The 23,117-nt window shown below is 49.6% G+C and overlaps 1 protein-coding gene across 4 annotated transcripts in view; it reads right to left on the bottom strand.

The window, feature by feature from the left end:
- Window positions 1–774: 774 nt before the first annotated feature.
- The window catches only part of DAZAP1 (DAZ associated protein 1), a 36,184-nt gene continuing 13,841 nt past the window's right edge, over window positions 775–23,117 (bottom strand). Inside the window, exons 7-13 of one of the 4 annotated variants that reach the window (XM_068156279.1) lie at window positions 16,484–16,566; window positions 11,936–12,089; window positions 8,171–8,200; window positions 7,562–7,702; window positions 5,804–5,986; window positions 3,756–3,890; window positions 1,085–1,172 (exon numbers count right to left, since the gene is read on the bottom strand). In XM_068156279.1, the coding sequence (XP_068012380.1) occupies window positions 3,766–3,890; window positions 5,804–5,986; window positions 7,562–7,702; window positions 8,171–8,200; window positions 11,936–12,089; window positions 16,484–16,566 (716 nt within the window). In that variant the 3' untranslated portion in view covers window positions 1,085–1,172; window positions 3,756–3,765. Of the gene's footprint in view, window positions 1,173–3,755; window positions 3,891–5,803; window positions 5,987–7,561; window positions 7,703–8,170; window positions 8,201–11,935; window positions 12,090–16,483; window positions 16,567–23,117 lie in introns of all 4 variants that reach the window. The other 3 variants (XM_068156280.1, XM_068156278.1, XM_068156282.1) reach the window with 3 other exon arrangements.

The following is a 23,117-nucleotide window of genomic DNA, read 5'->3' as shown; positions in this document are numbered from 1 at the left end:
GAAAGCCCAGAAATTAAAACAAAATAAAACAAGCAGAAGAATGGAGGGGGAAAAAGAAACCACAACACCACAAGCAGGGAAAAAAAGAAAACCCCTGATAGAGGAAAATAATAAGAAATAAATAACAATTAAAAAAAAAAAGGAAAAAACCCATAATAAAATAAAAATGGAAGGGGGGGGGGTAAAAAAAGTATAAAACAGAAACTATAAAGGCAGGGGGGAAAGAAGAGCAAATAGAGGCAGGGGGGAAAGAAGAGCAAATAGAGGCAGGGGGGAAAGAAGAGCAAATAGAGGCAGGGGGGAAAGAAGAGCAAATAGAGGCAGGGGGGAAAGAAGAGCAAATAGAGGCAGGGGGGAAAGAAGAGCAAATAGAGGCAGGGGGGAAAGAAGAGCAAATAGAGGCAGGGGGGAAAGAAGAGCAAATAGAGGCAGGGGGGAAAGACAGGGGAAAAAAAATAATAAAGGGGAAAAAATAAAAGCCATAAAAGGGGAGGAAAAAACAAGAAACCAAAAGAAGAGAAACCTGAAGCTCTGAATTAAAGCTGAAGACATTTTTAAAACCCTGTAGCTTGAACCAGTGACATTTGTTTCTTTATTTGTGCTGAAGGGTTAGAGGGGGGGAAAAATAAAAGAGAGGAAAGACTCAATTGAAAAATAAACAACTGCAGTCCAAACCACCCCCCCCCAGCTCTCCCTCCAGGAGCTGCCTTTCTCTCCCACCCTCTCCCTCCCCCACCACCCCAAATCAAACCCCCACCCCCACCCTTCCCCCCCCAAAAAAAACCAAACCCCAACCCAAAAGGAAAACCAAAACCAAAAAGGAGGGGAAAAAAATAAAAACCCAAAAGCAAAACAACAAAAGGTTGTTAGGGGTTGGTTGGTTGGTTGTTTTTCTTCCATCAAGTATGTGATTGTCACAAGTTCAGAAGTCTGGGATTCCTGGGTTGGGCTGGTGCCAGACATCCCTGTGGACAGAATTCCCTGATTGCCAGCCCCAGGCTAGCGCCTGTAGGGGTGAAATCCTTGCACGTTATGGTTCTGTCCTCGTCCAAACCCACTGCCGCCGGCCGGGGGGCCGCTGGATGGCTGCACCGAGGGCCCTCCGTAAGGAGGGGGTTGCTGGCTGGGATCAGAGAAACCTTGTCCAAAACCACTCAAGTCTTGTCCATACCCTGGGGAGGGAAGAGCGAGGAAAAGGCAGAGTCAGCTCCTGAGCATCACAGCGGTGCAAAGCCATAAGCTGCCACCTCTCCCTCCCTCCATGCGTGGCCAACACCTGGGCTGGGCAGCTGCTGCTCGCAGTTCTTGGCAGTTCTTGACCTTTTTTAGAGTAGAAATGGACACACAAAGAAAAAAAAAAAAACAAAAGCAGAACTGAAGTGGGCAGAAACAGCAGAAATGACTTCTGAGGTAACCCCCAACCCGGGCTGGCACTTCAGCCGTCGCATTTAGGCTGCCTGAAACCCTGAGGTGGCCTTGGCCTGGCAGGTTTTGCTGTCAGCTTGTTCTGAGTGGGGTTTTTTCTCTCTTGGGTTGGGTGGGTTGGTTGGTTTGGTTTTGACTGGCTGCAAACTGGTCCTGTCAGGCTCAGCAGAGATGAAGATGTAGTGAGGAAGTTTTCTCTGAGTTGTCCCAGCAGCTCCTTTAGCGTGGAGCTCAGGCAGCTTCAGCATCTTCCCTGGGCAGCCGGCAGCTTGCTTTGCTGCAAAGACAGGCTGGAGAAGACAACCCTCAGCCCCCCCCACTTCCAAAGAGCAGAAATATTCAACTAACCAACCTGCCTCCCTCTTTCAAGGGCTGTTCAACTCCCAACAATGCAAATTAAAACCTCAGGGGGCAAAGTTGGCCAGGCAGAACCCAGCAGGTTGTGACCACTGCACCATGATATCCTCTAGGACAGATTCCTTGCTCCAAAGGATGAAGATCCTTCCCCAGGCTGCCCGTGTGGGCAGGTGAAGTGGTTGCTGCAAGCTCACAACACAAGGCTCTGTTCCAACACCCAGAGCTCCTGCAGCAGGTGGCCAATGCTGCTGACCCAGCCAAGGAGCAGCAGCAGTCAGTGTGAGACCCCACATCCTCCTGACCCACATCCCTCCTGACCCAGCTGCCCAGGTTCATAGAATGGGTTGGGTTGGAAGGGACCTTCAAGATCAGCCAGTTCCAACCCCCTGCCATGGGCAGGGACACCTTCCACTAGCCCAGGCTGCTCAAGGCCTCATCCAACCAGGCCTTGAACACCTCCAGGGAGGGGGCAGCCACAACCTCCTGGGGCAAACTGTTTGTGTCTCCCCTACCCTCACTGAGAACTTCTTCCTCATCTCCAGACTCAATCTCCCCTCTCCCAGCTCAAAGCTGCTGTCCCTCATCCTGGCACTCCCAGCCCTTGTCAAAAATCTCTCCCCAGCTCTCCTGGAGCCCCTTCAGGTACTGGAAGGCTGCTCTAAGGTCTCCCCGGAGCCTTCTCCAGGCTGAACAGCCCCACCTCTCCCAGCCTGTCCCCACAGGGGAGGTTCTCCAGCCCTCTGATCATCTTTGTGGCCTCCTCTGAACCATGTCCTTCTTGTGTTGGAGACCCCAGAATTTAGGCCTGGCTGGGTGTTGTGCTTCAGCTGGAGTTTACCCAAGTTAACATTTATCTTGTTCCTCCTCACTCTTGAGGAGCTGAGCACTTCTCCCTCCCTCCTGCCACGCTGCCCTTTGCCTGCTTTGCTTGGCAGCTAGTCCACACCAAGGACCAGGGGCAAGATAGGTTCAGAGTGAGCAGAGTTTTGAGACAAGGAGAAAGGGTGAAGACAAAAGACTTGCTAAATTCTTGCTGCCAGAGCTGATATTGAGAAGGTTGAGGAAGTGCCCACAATTAAATACAGCTCCTAATCCTTACAGTGCCACCAGCAGAAGGCTCTGCTCTGAAGGATGAATGAAGAACCCCAAATTCCTAAGGACATTGCTGCAGTCCTGTTTCTCTCTGCAGGCTTAAAGCAGGTTTAAACTCTCTTAATCCAAAACAAAGTCTCTTAGCATATCTCCAGCATTTCAATTTCAAGCTCTGCTTGTCTCTCAGGACTTGCTGCCACTAATGAGCATTAAAACACATCTATCACAAGCCTTTATTAGCTCAAAATGCTAATCCCATCATTTTTTTTCTTCTCCAGCAGAGATAAGCAGGCAACCCAAACCACAAAGTGATTGTTTGCCAAGGGGTGAGGCTCTGAGCAGAGAAGGAGGTGAAAAAAATGCAGTTATTCTCACTGCACACTGCAGGGTTTCAGCATCCTGGGGTGGAAACCACACTTCTCAGCTCGTTTATCACGAAGGAAACCTGAGCAGCCAGACATTTTCCATGTGTTGGCTTCTTCCCCCCGTCCTTTGCTCGCTCAACTCCGGCCGCAGCTCTCGGCTTGGCACCGACACCGAGGGGCTGTGCCCACCAGGAAGGGTTCGTAGTGTCCTGAGCGCCTTTTTTTTTGGTGATCCCAACAGGGTATAAAACCTCAGCAGGGCCAGCAGTGTCATTTGTCCTTCAGTGGTGAGTTTTCACTTCAGCCAGCTGAGGAACACCGAGAGCTGTGCTGCCCCTCGCTCACCACGGATCAACATTTGAGCCACGTCGGTCCACCCCCACCCTCTTCAAAACAACAACCACCACAACAACAACAAAAAAAACCCCAAACAAACAAAAGACCCTGCAAGAAACACAAATTAATGTTCCCCAAGGCAGATATAGCAAGGATTGGTTGTAAAGAGGCACCACCTACCTAAGGCTTCTCACTGCTCAGCCTGACCATAAGAGTGTAAACAAAGTATTGGCGCGTAGCCTGAAGGGTCTTGAGAATAGGAACCCAGCCCTAGTAAGAAATGAGGAGAGCAGGGTGACGAACCCCCAGAGAGCCCTGTGCAGAGATAATTGTTCAGGGTGAGGGAGGCATCACCCACCTTTAAATTGCTTCATTTAGTTTATTTCTCTTTTACACTTCTCAGCCTGGCTGGAAACGAGAGCAGCATTTAAGGTGCTGGTGGAGCCAGGGTGACAACCGAGAACTCAGTGCCTCTTTAAAGCCCACTTATGTAAATTCATGCAGATCCAAGCCAGCTCTGCCCCCACTGGACAGCAGTGCTGCTGGCTCAGTTGTGATCAACACCAAGTGCTGAAGCTCTTAGAAAGTTTACAAGATATTACACACAGCTTTGTGACCTCTGGAGCGTGGCAAATACCTCTAATCCCTGGTAGCGCTTGCACTCGGAGCAGCTTTCAGGCTGCAAAAGCACTCTCGAGGTGAGACTGACTGCAGTTGTGCCTTAAACCTTCCAAGCCTTCCTCCTCCAAAGGCACACCTCTTCCTCCCCTTCCTCCCTCCCCAGCTTCAGAGACTGAGAATCATAGAATGGGTTGGGTTGGAAGAGACCTTAAAGATCATCGGAGTTCCAACCCCCTGCTACAAAGCAGGGACACCCCAAAAGTATTTCACTGGCAAAAAGGCTTCCTAAAATGCACCAAAGAGGCAAAAGTGGCACCACACAGCCCAATCACTCTGGAATCCTCCTCCCCAGAGCTTTGGAAACTAGATTCCAACAGATCCCCACTGAAGGGAGGGAAGAAAAATACATAAAAATGCTTGTGCAGGGTTCAGGTTTTATTTACCAGGGTCCACCCCACCCTGCTTCCAAAGGAGCCTGCAAAGGGGCAAGACAAGAAAAAAACCCCCAAACTAAACCTTCCTCTGGAGTCACAAGGGCAAAGCTGCCTGTGAAAGCCAACAAAGAAATGGAAAAGCATTCCAGATTCATCAGCAGGAGAAGCTGCTTGCCTTGTGAGCACACATCTGAAAGGTTCAGCTTCCTTCAGAGGCTGATTTCCATGCTTGGAACTGGGGAGCAGCTCCCCTACTTGAAATCATCCTGCTGAAGCTTTTCATTTCACAACAGCTTCTGCAGGCACTTCCCAAGGAAGCAGACAGGCACCAACAACTTGTGAACAAGTTCTCCATGCCTGGTGGTGGTGGTGGTGGTGTCTGATTCCTTGGAAGTGGCCAAAAGTTCACCTCAGAGGTTAAAAAAACCCACAACCACCACCAAAAGGACCAATTATAATCCCACAAGGAGAAAAAAACCCAGAACCACCCAAAAACCAAACCAGCAGTAGGCCACAAAGAGCTCTTTGGAGCTCCAAAGCTGGACTGAGTGGAAGGCCAAGGTGAGAATCCCCTCTTGGCTCCTGCAGGGAGGAAGAGCAGGGGTTTTACACTCAGGAGCACAAACACTTGTCCTAGAAGTTCAGGGGTTGGCTGTTTTCTCTTGCAGTGCTCTTTTTGCCTGCCTCCAAACTTGCTGCATCCACCTCTCTGCTCCAGAGCTATCCATACAGCACCATCTCTCTCTACACACCTCTCTGACAGAGCTAGAAGACAGGAGAGGAAGAAGGGAAGGGGAGGAAAAGGCAGGCAGCTTGGTTCCTTACACCCTGCACTGCTCACCTCTTGGAAGTCTCATTTTCAATCAAAAGTTGACTGCAAGCTTTGGGAGACAAAAATGTTTGTCCACAGATGGAGGGAGAGTGCAAAACCAGCACCTAAGTGCTCAAGTCTCTGAAGGCTATTTCACAGCACACAAGCAGTGGTTTAGAGTTGAGCAAAGGCATCCCCTCTGGCTAGAATCCTGAGTGATTTTAGGATGGCTCAGAGCTGGACTGTTCTGAACACTGACTTTCTACCCCAGGATAACAGAAAAAAGCAGGAAGAGGAGGAGAGGAGAAAAAAAAAAGCCCCAAACAGCTTAAGCTGAGTTTATTTGATATGCACTTACTTACCAAACTGACTATAAGGGAATTCTGGCTGAGCAGTTGGGGGTTTGCTCATGTCCTGAGTTGCCTGAGATGGTGGTGGTGGTGGTGGGAAAGCTAGTGGCGTTGCCCCTGGAGTGGCAGGTGGAGGAGGTACTCCAGGGGGGGCAAACTGGTCAGGTGGAGGAGGTGGAGCACCATAACCAAAACCTGAAACAGGAAGAAAGCACAAGGCATGAGAAGACAGGGGGAGGCTGTCCTGCTGCCTTCAGAAGTGCTTGAGAAAAAGAAATAAACTGCAACTCACTCCTGCACTAAAGGGGCTAAAGGACCCCAACAACCTAGCCTGAAGATGACACATCACAGAGTGGTTGAAGTTGGAAGGAACCTCAGAGATCATCTACTCCAAACCCTCCTGCCATGGGCAGGGAAACCTCCCAGCTAGACTCAAGGCCTTGAACAGCTCCAGGGAGAAGGCAATCCACAACCTCCCTGGGCAGCCTATTCCAGTCTCACCACCCTCATACTGCAGAACTTCTTGCTCAGCTCCAGTCTAACCCTGCTCCCCCTCAGCTTCAAACCAAGCCCCCTTGGCCTGTCTCTAGACACCCTCAGGAAAAGTCCCTCTGCAGCCTTCCTGTAGGACCCCTTCAGGGATTGGAAGGAAGCTCTGAGATGCCCCTGGAGTCTTCTCTTCTCCAGGCTGAACACCCCCAGCTCCCTCAGCCTGTCCTCACAGCAGAACTGCTCCAGCCCTTGGATCATCTTTGTGGTCTCCTCTGGGTTTGCTCCAACAGCTCTGTGTCCTCCTTATGCTGGGGACACCAGAACTGGCCACAGCATTCAAGGTGGGGTCTCACCAGAGCAGATCTCACCCCAAAGGAAGGCTGCAGCCACCATCAGCAACCAGCAAAGAGAGAGGGACAAAAACCCAGCTAGGACCCAAGCTCTGTGTGCACACACAAGAGCCCCAGGGAAGCAGCTCTGTTACTGAAGGTCTTAGGATTAAAACAGAACAACAGAAAACCAAAAGATATCCCACACCAAGATCTTCCCTGTAGCAGCAGCAGCAGTATCTCCAGGTACCTGGGGGCTACTTACTGCCCTCTCTTTTAAACCAGGCTGTTCAAATGGTGGCCTGGGGGGGAGGTAGGTGCCAAAATCCCTATTTACATTTCCAATGCCAGTTGTGGCCTTAATTCCTTAAGCCTCTCTGCAAATCCCAGCCTGTGTCTAGCCCGAGTCAGCAGGCAGTAAATCTCTTCACTTTTCCCTCAGATGTCATAAACAGGGATCCACAATCCATCTGAATTCCTTTAGCCACAGGGATTTAAGGCAGAGCACACAAAAGGCTGCTGCACCCCAGAGAATAATAACCCAGCTGACAGACAAGAATAGCTGTGAGGAGCTATAATTAACTACCTAAAGTCATCTAGGTAAAACATCTAAGGGTAGATCACAGAATGGTTGGGAGGGACCTCCAAAGGACATCCAGTCCAACCCCACTGCAGTCAGCAGGGACATCCTCAACTAGCTCAGGTTGCTCACAGCCCTGACAAGCCTGATCTTGAGTATCTCCAAGGATGTGGCCTCAGCTACCTCCCTGGGCAACCTGTTGCAGTGTCTTACCGCCCTCACAGCAAAGAGCTTGCTCCTGACATCCACTCTAAATCTGCTCTTCTCTCTGCAACCTGTTCCAACTCCCAAGTCCAGGGGAAGATGAGGAAAAGCTGAGTTAGTGAGAGGTGTGATGGGGCTGTACTCAAGCCCCTGCAGGTCACTTACTAAATGGTGGAGGGGTGCCATAGCCCTGTGGAAATCCTTGTGGAGGTGGGAACCCTCCAGGAGGCGTAGAGACTATGTATGAGGTAAATGGTGGTGGTGGTGGAGGAGCTCCTCTTCCTGGGGGAGGTGGTCCATATCCACCTAGGAAAAGAAGAGAGGAGGGGGGAAAAAAGCCAATCACAAATCAGAAACTAAACACAGCTTAAAAATGAGAAGCTGCTGCTTAAGTCAGCATCCTCTAGATGGGGCAAAGCTGGCTGAGAGATTCCAGCCACAACCTCAGCCTTCTATGAATTCTTACTTTGGGAAATATTTGTCCTCCCACTATCCCTGCTGTAAATAATTGCAGCTGAGAATGTAATTCCTGGAGATAACAAATGAGGGTGGCTGCCAGCAGCAGGATGTGTGTCAGCTCCCATCACTGGGTGGTTAAGAACACATCAGCTTCTCCCCCTGCCTCATTCAGGACAAAAATTCAACCAAGCTTGCTTTAAAACTGGAGGTTAAATGCCACAGAAACCCTAACAAAGCTCCTGCCAGCTCTTCAAGGAACTGCCCCCTCCCCTCAGGAGGATTTTGCTTGTAGAACAGTCCCTGGGATGTACTTACCAATTGCCTGTCCAGCTGGCACCCACATCCCTAAAACAGAACACATCAAGAAAGAAAAGTGATTTATACTCTGCAGCTCTGGAGTGAAGCAGGAGGGCTGGCAAGAAAGCAGGTTCATGGAATGGCTTGGAAGGGACCTTCAAGATCATCCAGTTCCAACTCTCCTGCCATGGGCAGGGACACCTCCCACCAGCCCAGGCTGCTCAGGGCCTCATCCAGCCTGGCCTTCAACACCCCCAAGAAGGGACAACCACAGCCTCCCTGGGCAACCTGCTCCAGTGTCTCCCTCCCTACCCTCACTCTGAAGAATTCCTTCCTCCTCTCCAGCCTCAATCTCTCCTCTCCCAGCTCAAAGCCATTGTCTCTTGTCCTGGCACACCCAGCCCTTGACAAATGCTCCTCCCTAGCTCTCCTGGAGCCCTTTCAGGTACTGGACTGTACCAGGACTAGTACAGCATATAGTAGAATAGAATTAACCAGGTTGGAAGAGACCTTTGAGATCAGTGAGTCCAACCTACCATCCAACACTATCAACTAAACCAAGCACCCCAGCCAGTCACTAAGGGTCTCCCCCTTCGGGACACTGGGACAATGCTCTGTCCTCACTCCCTGGCCAACCTGTTCCAGTGTCAAGAATTTCTTCCTAACCTCCAGTCTCAATCTCCCCTCCTTCTGCTTCAATCCATTCCCTCTCACTCTGTCCTGGTTCAGAGCTGGACAGATCCTCTATTGCCCTTAAACTGCCACCCTCCCCCATCAGTGCTTTAGGCCCTGGCTATCCTCCCAGTGTCCCTTCCACATCTGTTTTTCTGGGCCAAGAAATGGATTCCTCTCAGAATGTGCAATTCTGGAGAGACTGCTCTGGATCATTTAGCAAATTAAGGAGAAGAGAGACAGCAGTCCCCAAACTGCACTCAGCTGGAGCTTTCAAGTGCTGTGAGCACACCAAGTGCAGGACACCAGGACAAAGAGCAACAACCCTGAGAGTCAGAGGACACATCCAAAGTGGTTTTGGTGGTGGTGGTGTTTGTCTTTTTTTCCATGCACTGCCAGCTTCATCCTAGTGATTTCCTAAGTTTCTGAAGCATAAAAACATCATCATCTGCCCTGGCTGCAGCATTAAGATGAAAAGACAAATGCATCTGTGCTTCAGGTTTAATCTTCCCAGCAGATCAGGTATCATTCTCTCTCCAAATAACCCCACTGACAATAATCTGCCTTCTCCATTTGCACAGCAGCAGATTTGCACATCTGTGCAGAAGCTCAAAGCCTCAGCTGCAGCTTTTCAGCTTAATAAGCACCATGGGGAAAGCAACCAGCCCTCCACCGAGGTACCAGCTCTTGGAGCAGTGGATGGAGCAGTGACACTTCCCCCCTCCCTAGCCCCTCCCCAGGTGGGAATTTCTCATGGCATCAGAATCTCTGGAGATCATCCAGTCCAACCCCACTGCCAAAGCAGGGTCACCCAGGGCAGGTCACCCAGGAACACATCCAGATGAGGGCTTGAAAGGCTCCAGAGAAAGGAGACTCCACCACCTCTCTGGGCAGCCTGCTCCAGGCCTCCTGCCCCCTCACACCAAGGAAGTTTCTCCTCATGCTGAGGTGGAATTTCCTGGCTTCCAGTTTGTATCCATCACCACTTGTCCTATCACTGGGTACCACCACAGAGCCTGGCACCTTCACCTTGCCACCCCTGCCTCAGACAGTTACAAACATTCCTACTATCCCCTCTCAGCCTTCTCCTCTCCAGGCTGAACAGCCCCAGGTCTCTCAGTCTCTCTTCACAGCAGAGCTGTTCCAGTCCCTTCATCATCCTCATAGGCTCTCTTGGACTCTTCTCCAGCACATCCCTTGATCTAGGGAGCCCAAACCTGGCCAGAGTATTGCAGGTGTGGTCTCACCAGGGCAGAGCAGAGGGGGAGAACCACCTCCCTAGACCAGCTGGCCACACTTTTCTTGATGCACCCCAGATCCCCTTGGCCCCATGGTGTCCCATGGATAACTTGCTGTCCACCAGGACTCTGAGGTCTTTCTCCATAAGGCTGCTTTGCAGCAGGATGACCTCTAGTCTGTACCAGTGCCTGGTGTTGTTCCTCCCCAGCTGCAGAACTCTGCCCTTACTGAACTTCATGAGGTTCCCTTTTGCTCAGCTCTGCAGCCTGTCCAGGTCTCACTGGATGGCAGCACAGCCTCAAGAGCTGTCAGCCACCCCTCCCCAGTCTTCTATCATGAGTGAACTTACTGAGGGTCCCACTCTATCACCTCTCAGAGCAAGCAAGCTCTCTTCCGTCAAATGCAACTCAATTCTATCCCCCTGCTTCTCCCCCAGGTTATCAAAATCAGCTTTGGATGAACTCAGAGCATTTATCCTGTCCTTCTGGATCTTTGAGGAGGGAGCTGGTTACAGCCATCAAACCCAAAACACATGGCTGCTGCTGCCAGCCCTGAAGGGTTCAAGCTACATCAAGAAAATGCTATGCAGTAAATGGTCTCAAATGGTCTCCTGCACCACTGCTTGCCCCAGAGCTGCTTGTTATTTTGCCAGGCTACATGAAGCAATAAAACCTCAAGACAAGGCCATCTGTTTTTCTCTCATTGCTTGCAAATCTTACTTATGGCTTCCTCTCAAACTGCCTCAGCCTTGAAAAGCCATATTTCAACAAGATTTTTCATCAGGGTGTCAAACAGGCCACAAGCCCACAGCTGAAGTCACAGCTTGAGCAGTTGACAGCTTCCCCAATGCCTTCCTGGCATTCCCCAAATCCATTGGGATGATGTTTGGGAAGAGGCAGAACCCAACAGTGAAGCAGTGCCTGGGATACAGGCTTGGCACAACCTGCTGAATTCTGCCCTAGGAGTAGTTTGTGGAAGAAGAGGTCAAGGAACCATCTCAGCAGAGCTGGGAAGGAGACACATAGAATGGTAAGGGTTGGAAGGGACCTCTGGAGATCAAGCCCAACCCACCTGCCAGAGAAAGGAAAGACACCCAGAGCAGGTCACACAGGAAGGCATCCAGATGGGGCCTGAAAGCCTCCAGTGAAGGAGACTCCACAACCTCTCTGGGCAGCCTGCTCCAGGCCTCCAGCACCCTCACACCAAAGAAGTTTCTCCACCTGTTCAGATGGAACCTCCTGGGTTCCAGTTTGTATCCACTGCCTCTTGTCCTATCACAGGAAGCACTGAAAAGAGCCTGGCCCCTTACCCCCCACCCATCAGATATTTACAAACATCAGTAAGATCCCCGCTCAGGCTGCTCCAGGCTCAACAGCCCCAGGGCTCCATGTGTGGAGTTTGAGCTCTGCTCTCAGGAATCCAGCAGAGCAAGAATCACAGAACTGTTAGGGCTGGGAAGGGACCTCAAGGATCAGCCAGTTCCAACCCCACTGCCACGGGCAGGGACACCTCACACCGGATCAGGTTGCTCAGAGCCACATCCAGCCTGGCTGCAAACACCCCGAGGGATGAGGCTTCCACCACCTCCCTGGGCAACCTGAGCTCTGATCCACCTGTGAACACAATCCCTTGTCCAAACCTCAAATTCACAGAATCCTAGAATGGGTTGGAAGAGACCTTAAAGATCACCCAGTTCCAACCCCCTGCCACGGGCAGGGACACCTCCCCCACCAGCCCAGGTTGCTCAGGGCCTCATCCAGCCCAGCCTCGAACACCTCCGGGGAGGAGGCAGCCGCAACCTCCCTGGGCAATTCCCAACCAGCTATAGAGGCAGGACCCTCGTGCCAGCCACTGAAATACCCAAAGCAGTACCTTGAGGGCCGTATCCCTGCTGCCAGGTCGGAGGGGGCTGGCCTGCCCAGCCATTGGCAGCACTTGGCATGATCCTGCTTCCCCACTGGCTGGCGCCGGGCGGCCCTGGAGTTTGGCTTTTGCTATCCCGGGGTTCTGCTCGTTTCACCTCCACCTAAAGAAACAGAGTCAGCATTTAGGAGAGATGGGCCAGGTGGCTGCACCCCCCTTTCCCCCTTCTTCTCACACACACCCTTAATTAAAACACTTAAAAAAAGGACTACACTTAGCATCTTATGACTTAGGTCTAAAATACTTAATTAAAACTTAATCGGCAATGTTTCTCAGGTACAATCTCTCTGCCGGTGTAAGATGCCACCGAGCTCCTACTGTTGAGGTTATTTCAAGGGCCAAAAAAAAAACCCACCCCCAACCCCCACCCCCCCAAAAAAAACCCAACACCCCACCAAAAAAAACCCACCCCCACAAAACAAAAACCCCCTCCAAGACACCCTAACAAACGGCTTCCGGATCCGAGTACGGCACCGTGGCGTCCTTGGGGTTGGGTTTTTTGGTTGCCCCATCTTTAAAGCAGCAGCACCCTCTTACAACAGCTCTTCACTTCAAAACAAAAAAAAGACCCCAAAACAAAAGAAAAACCACCAAAACCCCTCTCCAAACTCAGCTGCCAGACTCCTTTTTTGAACAGTGGAAGGAGGAATGAGAAGGGACGCTTTGCTCCGTCGGAAGCGAGCTCGCCGTCAACCCAAACCCAACCACCGGGAGCAAAGAGCAGCAGTTGAGGAGAGCAAAGAGCTGGCTCTGAAAAAGGGTACTGATGCTTTAAATCATTCCAACATCCTTTTTTTTTTGGGGGGGGGGGGGGGGGGGGGGGGGAAGGGGAGGGAAAAGGAGGAGGAGGGGGGGTGGTGGTGTTTCAAGTTTGGAAGTCCAAGCCCCTTTTAAACCCACCCCCAGCCGAGTGTAAAATCGGGGTGGGTAGGGGGTGGAGGGGGGGTGGGTTTGTTTTGGTTTGTTTGGTTTAGCTCTGCTCATACCTGAGAAACACATTTTTGTTGGTTGTATTGATATAAGAGATATTTTAATGTGTTGTTTTTTGTTTTGTTTTGTTTTTAAAAGCTTGTTTGGTTTGCTTGGTTTTGGTTAACTTTAAACAAACAAAAGAGAATAAATAGATAGAAACAAACAAACAAACAAAAAAAGGTTTGTATTTAAATGGCTAATGGAAGATAAAGAACTTACCTTCCCCAGGCTAACGCTTAAAGAATCTCAATTTGGTTTATTTTATCTTATTGGGGGGGTGGGGGAAGGGTGGGGGGGTGGTGGTTTAATTCGCTTTTATTCAACTCAAAAACAAATGTCAGAGGGAATGGATGTGATAAAGAGAAATCTTAACATCTACCAACAGAGAAAAGGGGGGGGGGGGGAAATAACAAACCCAACAACAACATAAAAGAAGAAGTAAAAACCAAACATGCAAGTCATAAAATAAAAATGAAAACCAAATGGGACAGTTGAGTCAATAAGAAGCCAAAAATAATAGTAATAGGAATAATAATAATAATAATAGTAATAATCTTCATACTGTGTTAAGTCACTGGCAAAGCCTCCCCCCCCCACCCCAAGCTCTCCTTCTCCCCATCCCTGCCCTTCAGTGCTCAGCTGAAGTTTTCATGCCCAGCGTCCCGGTGTTTTCCGAGCGCGTTTTGACCTACTTCCTGTGAGCCTCACAGTCAGCATAAACCTCTCTCCCCTCTCAAAATTCTCACTGAATGACTCCCAGCCTTCCTTAATGCTGAATTAAAGCTTTTTTCCTTTCTTTTTTGGGGGGGGTTGTTGTTGCACACCCTCCTCTCTTTCTCTCTCTCTCTCTCCCCCTTCCTCATTTATGATTAATTTTAATGGCTGCCAGAGTACAAAGGAAAAAGAACTCTCAAGCATCAATGGGGCCCAGAGTAGTATGGCAAAGAGGAGGGGAGGGGGGGGGTGGTGGTGAAAAAAAAGCCTTCAGAATTCTTCCTGCTATGTCTTAAAAACCATTCATGTCAGAGAACAAACAGGAAGCAGGCACCAGGCAAGGACAAAGCTCCCCTCCTCTCCACCAGCCTGGCTCCCCCCCACCCCCCTCTCCTCACCCCACCGCAGATGCCCCAAGGACATTAAACATGACAGTAACCAAATCTCTGTCAGCTGAAGGCCCTGCCAGAGAGGAACCCAGGGAATTTTTTTCAAAGGACTCAAATTAATGAGTCTTAACACATTTGCCTGGGGGGAATTCAGTTATTGCTTACAAAAGCAGAGTCCTTCTTGCAATTTTAATTCTTTTCCTCTTTTTTTTTTGCTTCCTCCCCCTGCCCCCCCCCTCTCTCCTCTCCCCTTTCCCCTTTTCAACAACATATGGATTGGGTTTCAGCACCTTTTTAATTACCAGAGAAGAGACACACACAAAAAAAGGATAACCATTTTTAAAGCAGGCATTGCCAGTCAATGAAAAGGAGAGGGGGAGAGGGTGAGGTGGTGGGGGGAAAAAAAGAGCTGGAGCTTGTTAATCTAGGTGGAAAAAATTCCATTAATCTTTCAGTGCCTGTTTGGAACTGAAGCAAAGAGTGGGGGGAAAAAAAACCCAACCATTAAAAGAAGCCAACCCTGTGCAAGGTGTTTTAGTGGCCAGGTTAAAACTCTGCACCAAGCAATGAGGCATCTCTGTGGCTTCTCGCTGCAAGCAGACTGTGTGTCCCTGCTCTGTGTGTGCCATTGAAAGGGGATGGGAGGGGAAAAAAAAGGGGAAGGGGGGGTGGGGGGGAGCAAAAATAGCTGATTTCATTTTGGTGCTGGGATTGTTGGGGAAAGAATGGAGAACTGTGAGGAGCACTGAAAGGCAGCAGTGTAAGAGGTGACATGCTGAAGGCTCACACTGGGCTCTCCATCCTTTCCCAGAACCATCACAGCAGAACCTTTCTTCAGTCCCATGTCTATCTAGCACAGTGCTTTGTGACAGCACCTCCCTGGGGAAGGGGGTTTGGGTCAGTTGAAGGCAGTTCCAAGGGAAAGCTGAGAGGATGTAGGATGGATCCAAGGCTGTCCACACACATACCAGTGTCAAGTGACTGCTGGCAGCGCCTCTGCTCACAAGTAGGAGCACAGCAGCGTTTGACAGCATGCCCTGGTGTTCTGGGTTACACCAGCACCTTTCTTCCCATCCTTCACTTCCACTAGTAGGGAAAATCAGCTCACCCCTCCACCACCAACTTCCTAACATTAGCCATGACAGAATGAACCAAAATTCCACTGCCAGGCAAGACCATATCCCCTAGCTGGCCCTAAACGACTGCTTAGCAACTGTCAGCAGGTAGAAAAACTTTCCAAGCCAATGACAAAACAACACAGTGCAAGGATTCCAGGGAAGTCAAAGTGCTCTTCTGTTCCCCTGAAATCCATCCACTGAGCTGGAGCAGCTTCAACACTGCCTGTGGGACCTACTCTACACCTGCAAGAACTTTCCATCCCCCCCAATTTCCTCTTCTCCCTTTCCCTTCGAGCTCCTTCCTTTGGTAGAAAACTTGGCTGCCCTGCAACAATTTCTTTTGCTTTTTCAGCTCTGTGGGTTGGATTCTTTTCTTCACCCCCCCCCCCTCCCCCCCCCCCCCCCCAACACATTCCCTGTTGAGCAACATCAAAGCAAGCTCCTTATCAAACACCCATTTGCTGACAACACAGTATGAAGATGAAACAACCAGAGGTCACTTAACTGCATTGTGGTTAAATACTATATAGAGTAGGTGGGTTTGTATCAAAGTTTTCACAGTAAGTGACCCAATTTTTGTCAAAACCAATCCTTCAGGATGTTGGGTTGTTGTTGCTTTTTTTTTGTTTGTTTGTTTGAGGGTGGTTTTGGGTTTTTTTTTATGATGCTCTATTTCTTTTGAAGTCTCTTATTTGCATGGTGGTTAAGATTGGTGGCCTGGCACCACACGTCTAGGTTCGAGCAGCAAATACACATCTGAAGGAGTGGTATCTGAAACCAAGCCTTGAACAACTCAGATTTCATTGGGATTCAGCCTTTTCTTTTCCTTATTCAACCAGCTAAAAAGACAACTCGTTTGTTGTTTGCTTTTCAACCCCCCTGGCCCTCAAGCAGTGCTCTCAACAACAGGGTAGTTGTCGGCAGAGCTCTGCTCGACCAGAGCAACCCCCCCCCCTCCCCGTCCCGCCCCAGGTCCGTACACACACACAAGGCCTGACCCAAAACATACCAGCCCACAGCCCTGACTTTTCAGGCTTCCAAGAGCTCTCCCCTCTGGGCTTCCTGCCCCCCTCCCCCCCCAATTTAAGCAAACTCAAAAGCCTTTCCCCCACCCTCCATGGATAAAGCCTCGAATTTGGACTTGGCTTTTCTTTCCCCACCTAATCGAACCTCGGATCTTTCGTGGGTGGTTTGTTGGTTGGGTTTTGGGTTGGGTTTTTTTTTTTTGGTGGCTCACCAGTGAAATTGGTGGTTGCCCAAGACTTGGTTCTTTCTTAAGGTAAAATAAAACTACAACTACACACTTTTTTGCCCATGATGTCGTGAAAATGCATGTTGACAGCCTGGTCCACTGATTGTTCGTCCTCGAAAGTAATAAATCCAAAACCTAGCCAACGACGAAGAGTGAATCAAGGTAGCAGGGTGTTGTGACACAAAACAGGATGATGAACAGTATTAGGGGTGGACCAAGGGTTCAAGCAGGGGTTTCAGATAACCAAAACTTGTGTTTCAAAAAAAGTCCTCCACATAATTTAATAGCAGGAAAGAAGGAAAAGAATACAATAAAGGATCAAATTGGCAAGGGAGGGTGGAAATCGCAACGGGTTAAAATCCCTTGGGATTAGGGCAAGTTCCTGCCTCACAGCTTGGGTTTTGGACATGCAAACTGAAAAAGACCCAGCTGGTTAATTGTGGTTTAGTTGGGTTTTAGTTACCTATGGAAAGGGAAAAAAAAAGGAAGAAAAGAGTGCTGCTGTAGGGATCAAAAGAGCTGCCCCCACCCCCCACCCCCCAAATATTTGTGGGCCGGCAGGTTAAAGCCAAGCTGCTCCTCTGAGCCTCCCAGAAGGTCCTGTTCTGGATTCCCTGCTCCCCCAAAAAGCTGCAAAGCCAACTTCCTCCCAGCCCTTATTCCTCCCAGCTTCCAGGTAGGGACTAAGATTTTTTTTCCCCCCCCCCTTGGAACAATAATTAAAAAGGGGGGGAGGAAGAAAAAAAGAGAGTTGCTTTGGAAATGTAGCTGTTAAAGCATCAGGAAGGATTTTACCACTCCGTGGATGAATGAGAAGCTTCAGAAACTACCAACCTAGATCAGAGGTTCTCAAGGGTTTTGTTTTTTCCCCCCCACACCTCAGGAGAAAAAACAAAAGGCACATCCCAGATGTGGCTTCCTTCCAACCAAACAAGAGGTGCTCCTATAGAATTTGGCACTTGCAGTCGTGGCTCTTCCTCTGTTTCATTCCTTGCACCTCCTGCTGCTTTTTCCCTTGAAAAATCTACTCTACACTTCTCAGCCCCCCTCTCTCTCTCTCTTTGCCCAAGACATAGCTGCTGGACTGCTCCAGATTCATAAAGTGGCTTGGACTGGGCCTCTTTCACTTCAGCCTTTCCCATGGAGACATCTCCTCATCCCAGGGCATTTGGGGAGAAGCAGGGACACCAGCTGGGATTGGGATTGCCTGCTCAGGCAGCAGCCTGATGACATCAGCCATGGATGCGGAGAGATTCCTCTGGATGTGTTATCAGCAACACAACAGAACATCTGATCTCATAGAGTCGTGGAAGGGGTTGGGCTGGAAGGGATCTTAAGGATCATGCAGCTCCAAACCCCTGCCATGGGCAGGGACACCTCCCACCAGCCCAGGCTGCTCAAGGCCTCATCCAGCCTGGCCTTGAACACCTCTAGGGAGGGGACATCTACAACCTCTCCGGGCAACCTGCTCCAGTGTCTCCCCACCTTCACTCTCAAGAATTTCAGATGCCCAAAAGGGTGGCTTCATTCCCATTCATCTATCCAAGAGCTGGTGGCAGCTTGGCTGAACCCAGCAGCTTTTTTACAGGGATTTGGGGAGCACCTGACACACCCTGCAGGTAGCAAAGAGGCCAAAAAAGGGGAAAAACCCAAAACCAACATAAAAAAAAAACCCCAAACAAACAGAAAAGGGGAAAAAACCCCACCCCAAACCCCAGGACTAAATCTCTTTTGGAGGTGCCACTTTGAGAACCACTGCACTGAGGTTGTAGCTGCCAACACTGCTGAGAGAGTGGCAAAATTGTGGTTAATTGCAGAAGGTAAGGCAGGGGTTGGTCCACGCCAGGGGCTGGTCCATGCCAGGGGCTGGTCCACGCCATCAACCCACCTGGCTTGCTGGTGGAAAACAACCAAACCCCAAGGAGAGGGAAGAAGAAGAAGAAAAACCCAACCCCCAAAAAACACCCCACCCCCAAACCCCACCCCTCATGCAGCACAGAAACTGTGCCACTCCTTGGATTAGCTAAAGGGAATGGAAAAAAAACCACCCCAAGCCCTGAATTAGAAAGGAATCCAAACCAAAAAGGAGGAAGAGGAGGAGGAGGAGGAGGTGGTGGTGGTGGCATCAGAAGTGTTATGGAACATGGATGCATTTCTGCTTCTCTGAAACCCAAGATCTCCCCCTTGGTTTGCAATATTTTTGTTTTTTGGGGGGTGGGGGAGGGGGAAGTTTGGTTTTTTTGTTTTGTTTTTTTTTTTTTGCTTTGCAGCTAGTGCTGACAGCAGCCCAAATATTGCTCTAAAAGCGTTAAAACAGAGAGGGAAAACCCAAAATAATTCAACTGACCAAAGAATCCAAAAGGGACCAAAAAAAAAACAAACCAACAAACAAAAAGAAAAGAAATCAAAATACAAAAAGTTATTATTCTCTAACAGTTAAGTGTCTCTCTCTCCAAGCTTATCCAACTGGGTTGGGTAAGCCCAAAGAGGCCTATTGGAGAGATCAAAAGCCATAAATAAAGTTTATATATAGGTATATATATATATATATAGAGATAGATATAGATAGATAGAGGTGTATAAAAAAACCAACCAAAACAAAGTACACAAAGATACAGGCCAAAAGAGATTGCAGCAGGTGGAAATTCTGCTGTCAGCAACAAGAGCAAAAAAAAAAAGAGACATCACTAAAAGAAATTGGAAGGGAAAAAACATAAATAAATCAATCAATAAATAAATAAAGCCAAAAAAACAAAAAACCAAAACAAACCAAAAAGGAAAAGAAAGAAACCAAAAGAGAAAGAACCAAAACTTCAAAACGTTTCCCCCCCCCCACGCAGCAGAGGCTGGAAGTATAAAGGAAGTTGTTTTTTTTTGGCTGAGGGTGTGAGGAAAGCAGCCTGGAAAAAAAGGGGAGAGCAGGGTTTCCATCACAATATATTTGTCTGAGGGTTGAACTCAAAAGGCCAAGGATTGGAGGGGAAAAAATAAAGGGAGGAATAACACAAAGCTGGGTTGAAATCTGCCCCCCTCCGCGGCCCGGGGTGAGCGTTACAGCCTCCGAAGGAGATGTGGGCAAGGGGAAACGAAGCGGTGGATGCTGGGCTAGAGGTGGAGCGTGGTTGGCTGGTTAACTGGATTCCAAGATTGAAGGAGGAGAAGAGATTGTTGGGATGGGGTCTAGGGAGTAAGGCAGGGAGGAAGAAGTCAGTGAGGTGGGTGAGGAGGGAGGGAGAGGAAGAGGGAGGAAGAGAGGCTGGGAGAGGAGGGAGAAGACCCCACCTGGAGTACTGCGTCCAGTTCTGGAGCCCATGGCAGGGGGGTTGGAACTAGATGATCCTTGTGGTCTCTTCCAACCCTGACTGATGTTATGATACTATACTATGATATTACAAGAGGGATATGGACGTGCTGGAAGGCATCCAGGGAAGGGCCATGAGGATGATCAGAGGGCTGGAGCACCTCTCCTATGACACGGAGAGTTGGGGCTGTTCAGTCTGGAGAAGAGAAGGCTCTGAGGTGACCTCATTGTGGCCTTCCAGTATCTGAAGGGGGCCTACAAGAAGGCTGGGGAGGGACTTCTCAGGATCTCAGGTAGTGATAGGACTAGGGGGAATGGAATGAAGCTGGATGTGGAGAGATTCAGGCTGGACCTGAGGAGGAAATTCTTCACCATGAGAGTGGTGAAGCCCTGGAATGGGTTGTCCAGAGAGGTGGTTGAGACCCCCTCCCTGGGGGTGTTTAAGCCCAGGCTGGATGAGGCTCTGGCCAGCCTGACCTATTGTGAAGTGTCCCTGCCCATGGCAGGGGGGTTGGAACTTGATGATCCTTGTGGTCCTTCCAACTCTGACTGATACTAAGATTACACCAGTGAGGAAAGAGAGAAAGAAGGGGAGAATCATAGAATGCTCTGGGTTGGAAGGGACCTCCCAAGGTCACCTACTCCAAGCCCCTCTGCAGTGTGCAGAGGCATCCTCCAACTAGATCAGGCTGCCCAGAGCCCTCTGGAGCCTCGAGGTCACAAAAGAACTTGCAAAGAAGGTGGCTTTAAAAGGTACTAACACCACAAGGCAGGGAACAGTGAAGAAACTAGAGCATAATCCACAGCAAAATTCCACCAACATGGAATTTGAAATCCAGTCAGTGCTGAAGCCTCTCCCCCAGGGAGCTTTGTCTGCTGAAGGGCAGGACTTGATTGAAGACTCAAGAAATGAATCCTATTTTGCAGGGCTCCAAGTGGCCTCCTGAACAGAGCAGTGTTGCTGGTTTGCAGCCAAGGGGAAGAGGAGAAGGAGCACAGCAAGAACCTGTAAATTACTTCACAGTTGTTGGTTTAGCCAGGAATAGAAAGCACAAGAAGCAGAGACTGCAACAAAGCCACTGTGATGCGAGGAGGCTGCCTGCGCTGGGGACTGAAAGGGTTCTGCTTGGCAAGAGAGAGAGAAGAGGGAAAGGGACTGTGAGTTAGCAAAGACAAATCTGGATACTTGGAGACACTGGGATGGCTCCTCAAGGGCATCCCTGCAGCTGCCACTAACCAGGAATCTGTTTCCTAGCACTTCTGTGAGGAGCTGGGGGTAAAGGAGTGCTTACAGGGATTAGTTACAGGGATAGCTTTCTCCTCCTACCAACAAACTAGTACATGACATGCAGTGAGGGATCTGCTCAAAGTGTGAGGATGGAAGAGCTCAGGGAAGGTGGCAAAATTCAGGGTGGTACAAGCAGAAGAGGGCAGTGAATTGGCTTCTATGTTCTAACTCTACAGTGTCAGAAGGAGAAGTGCAGAGCCTGAGCAGCACCCTATGCAGCAGAGCACAGACCAGAAAAAGGAGGCAAGAGAAGTGCCTGAGCTGCATGACCAGGAGCACCAAAGCACAAGCTGTGAGGAAATGTTCCCTCACACACCCCCAGGAACTAACAAGGCCATTTTTGGAGATGCCAGTTAGTTACCACACTGCATGAAGAGTGGAACAGAACAAAAATGAAAGCCAGAGCAAGAGGCTTCAAGAACAGCGCTTAGAAAGTCAGCTGAATTAAGGGGGGGAAAACACCCTGCAGTACTGCTGAGGGGATGGCTCTCAAACCTGCACCCATCTATCACTTCTGCTTTGGGCCACCACCTACTCAGTGGACTCAAAGTCTTCTGTGTTATTTAACTTCAGTAGAGCTTTAAACAGAACAGCCACTGAGACCAGGATTCATCCAGAGCAGGCATGATGGGTTAGTACATTTTGGGTTTGTTTTTCACTCAGAGGCAGCAAGGTTGAGATTAAAAATGACCAAAGATTCATAGAATGGCTGGAAGGGACTTTAGAGATCAGCCAGTTCCAACTCCCCTGCCATGGGCAGGGACACCTCCCACCAGCCCAGGTTGCTCAGGGCCTCATCCAACCTTGGGCACCTCCAGGGTGGGGGCATCCATGACCTCCCAGGGCAACCTGTTCCAGAGTCACTAAAGAACTTCAGATGCCCGAGGGTGGCTCAATCCCTTTCACCTACCCAAGAGCCCTCCCTGGTGGCAGCACTTTTAGCAGCTTTTGGGGAGCACCTGACAACTGCAGGTGTGAGAAGAGGCCAGAAAAAGCTAGGTCCCAACTAGATGATAAAATAACTACTGAAATATTTCAGAACTCCAGACAAATGATCTTCAGATGCTTGTAAGCTTTGCTTCTCTCCCTCCTCTCTTGAAAAAGAACAATCAGATGCTCCAGAGCATTTAGAATCATGGAATGGGTTGGAAGGCATCTCCAAAGGTGGTCCAACCCCCCTGCAGTCAGCAGGGACATCCTCCACTGGATCAGGTTGCTCAGAGCCTGACCTTGAATATCTTCAGGGATGGAAGCTCAACTACCTCCCTGGGCAACCTGTAGCAGCATTCCAGCAGCCTCATAGAATCAATAAGGTTGGAAAAGACCTCAAAGGTCATCAAGTCCAACCTTTCACCCAAGACCTCAGGACTACCAGACTATGGCACCAAGGGCCACATCACTTACAAAAGAGGCTTCTGTACTTCCCAAAAGCAACATTCTGGGAAGAAGTGGATATAAACTGTTTGGCCTCTGCACAATCCATCTACATTCCATGACACAGGCTGAGTCTGAAAGCAGCCCTTCCATTTTTCCACCCTCTGAGGGTCTACAGGAAGCAATTAAAAGCAGGTTTTGCATTAGATTGTTATGAGAAGTCTTTCATTTCTCTGCCTAAGTAGTAAACAACAAACACTTCATGTCCTAATTGCACACTTCATGCAAACAGCTGTGAAGCAAACTGGAGGTCATTGGTGCTGATGACACAGAACTGGGTGGAGTGGCTGACACACCTGAAGGCTGTGCTGCCATTCAGTGAGGCTTAGGCTGGAGAGTTGGGCAGGGAGAAATTGAATGAAGCTCAACAAGGGCAAGTGTAGAGCCCTGCACCTGGGAAAGAACAAACCCCATGGATCAGTATAGGTTGGGGACTGACCTGCTGGAGAGCAGTGAATAGGAAAAGAACCTGGGGATGGTCCTAGTGGATGGAAGGATGACCATGAACCAGCAATGTGCTCTTGTGGCCAAGAAGGCCCAGTGCCATTCTGGGGTGCATTAGAAGGGCTGTGGCTATTGGGTAGACAGAGGTTCTCCTGCCTCTCAACTCTGCATGGGTGAGGCTGCATCTGGAATATTGTGTCCAGTGCTGGGTGCCTCAGT

This window comes from Melanerpes formicivorus, unplaced genomic scaffold (genome assembly GCF_026170545.1).
Source record: "Melanerpes formicivorus ecotype bairdi unplaced genomic scaffold, bMelFor1.0.p_v2 SCAF_34, whole genome shotgun sequence".
NCBI classification, from domain to species: domain Eukaryota; kingdom Metazoa; phylum Chordata; class Aves; order Piciformes; family Picidae; genus Melanerpes; species Melanerpes formicivorus.
Note: the sequence above shows the minus strand (reverse complement) of the source record. Positions and strands in the feature narration are given on the sequence as shown.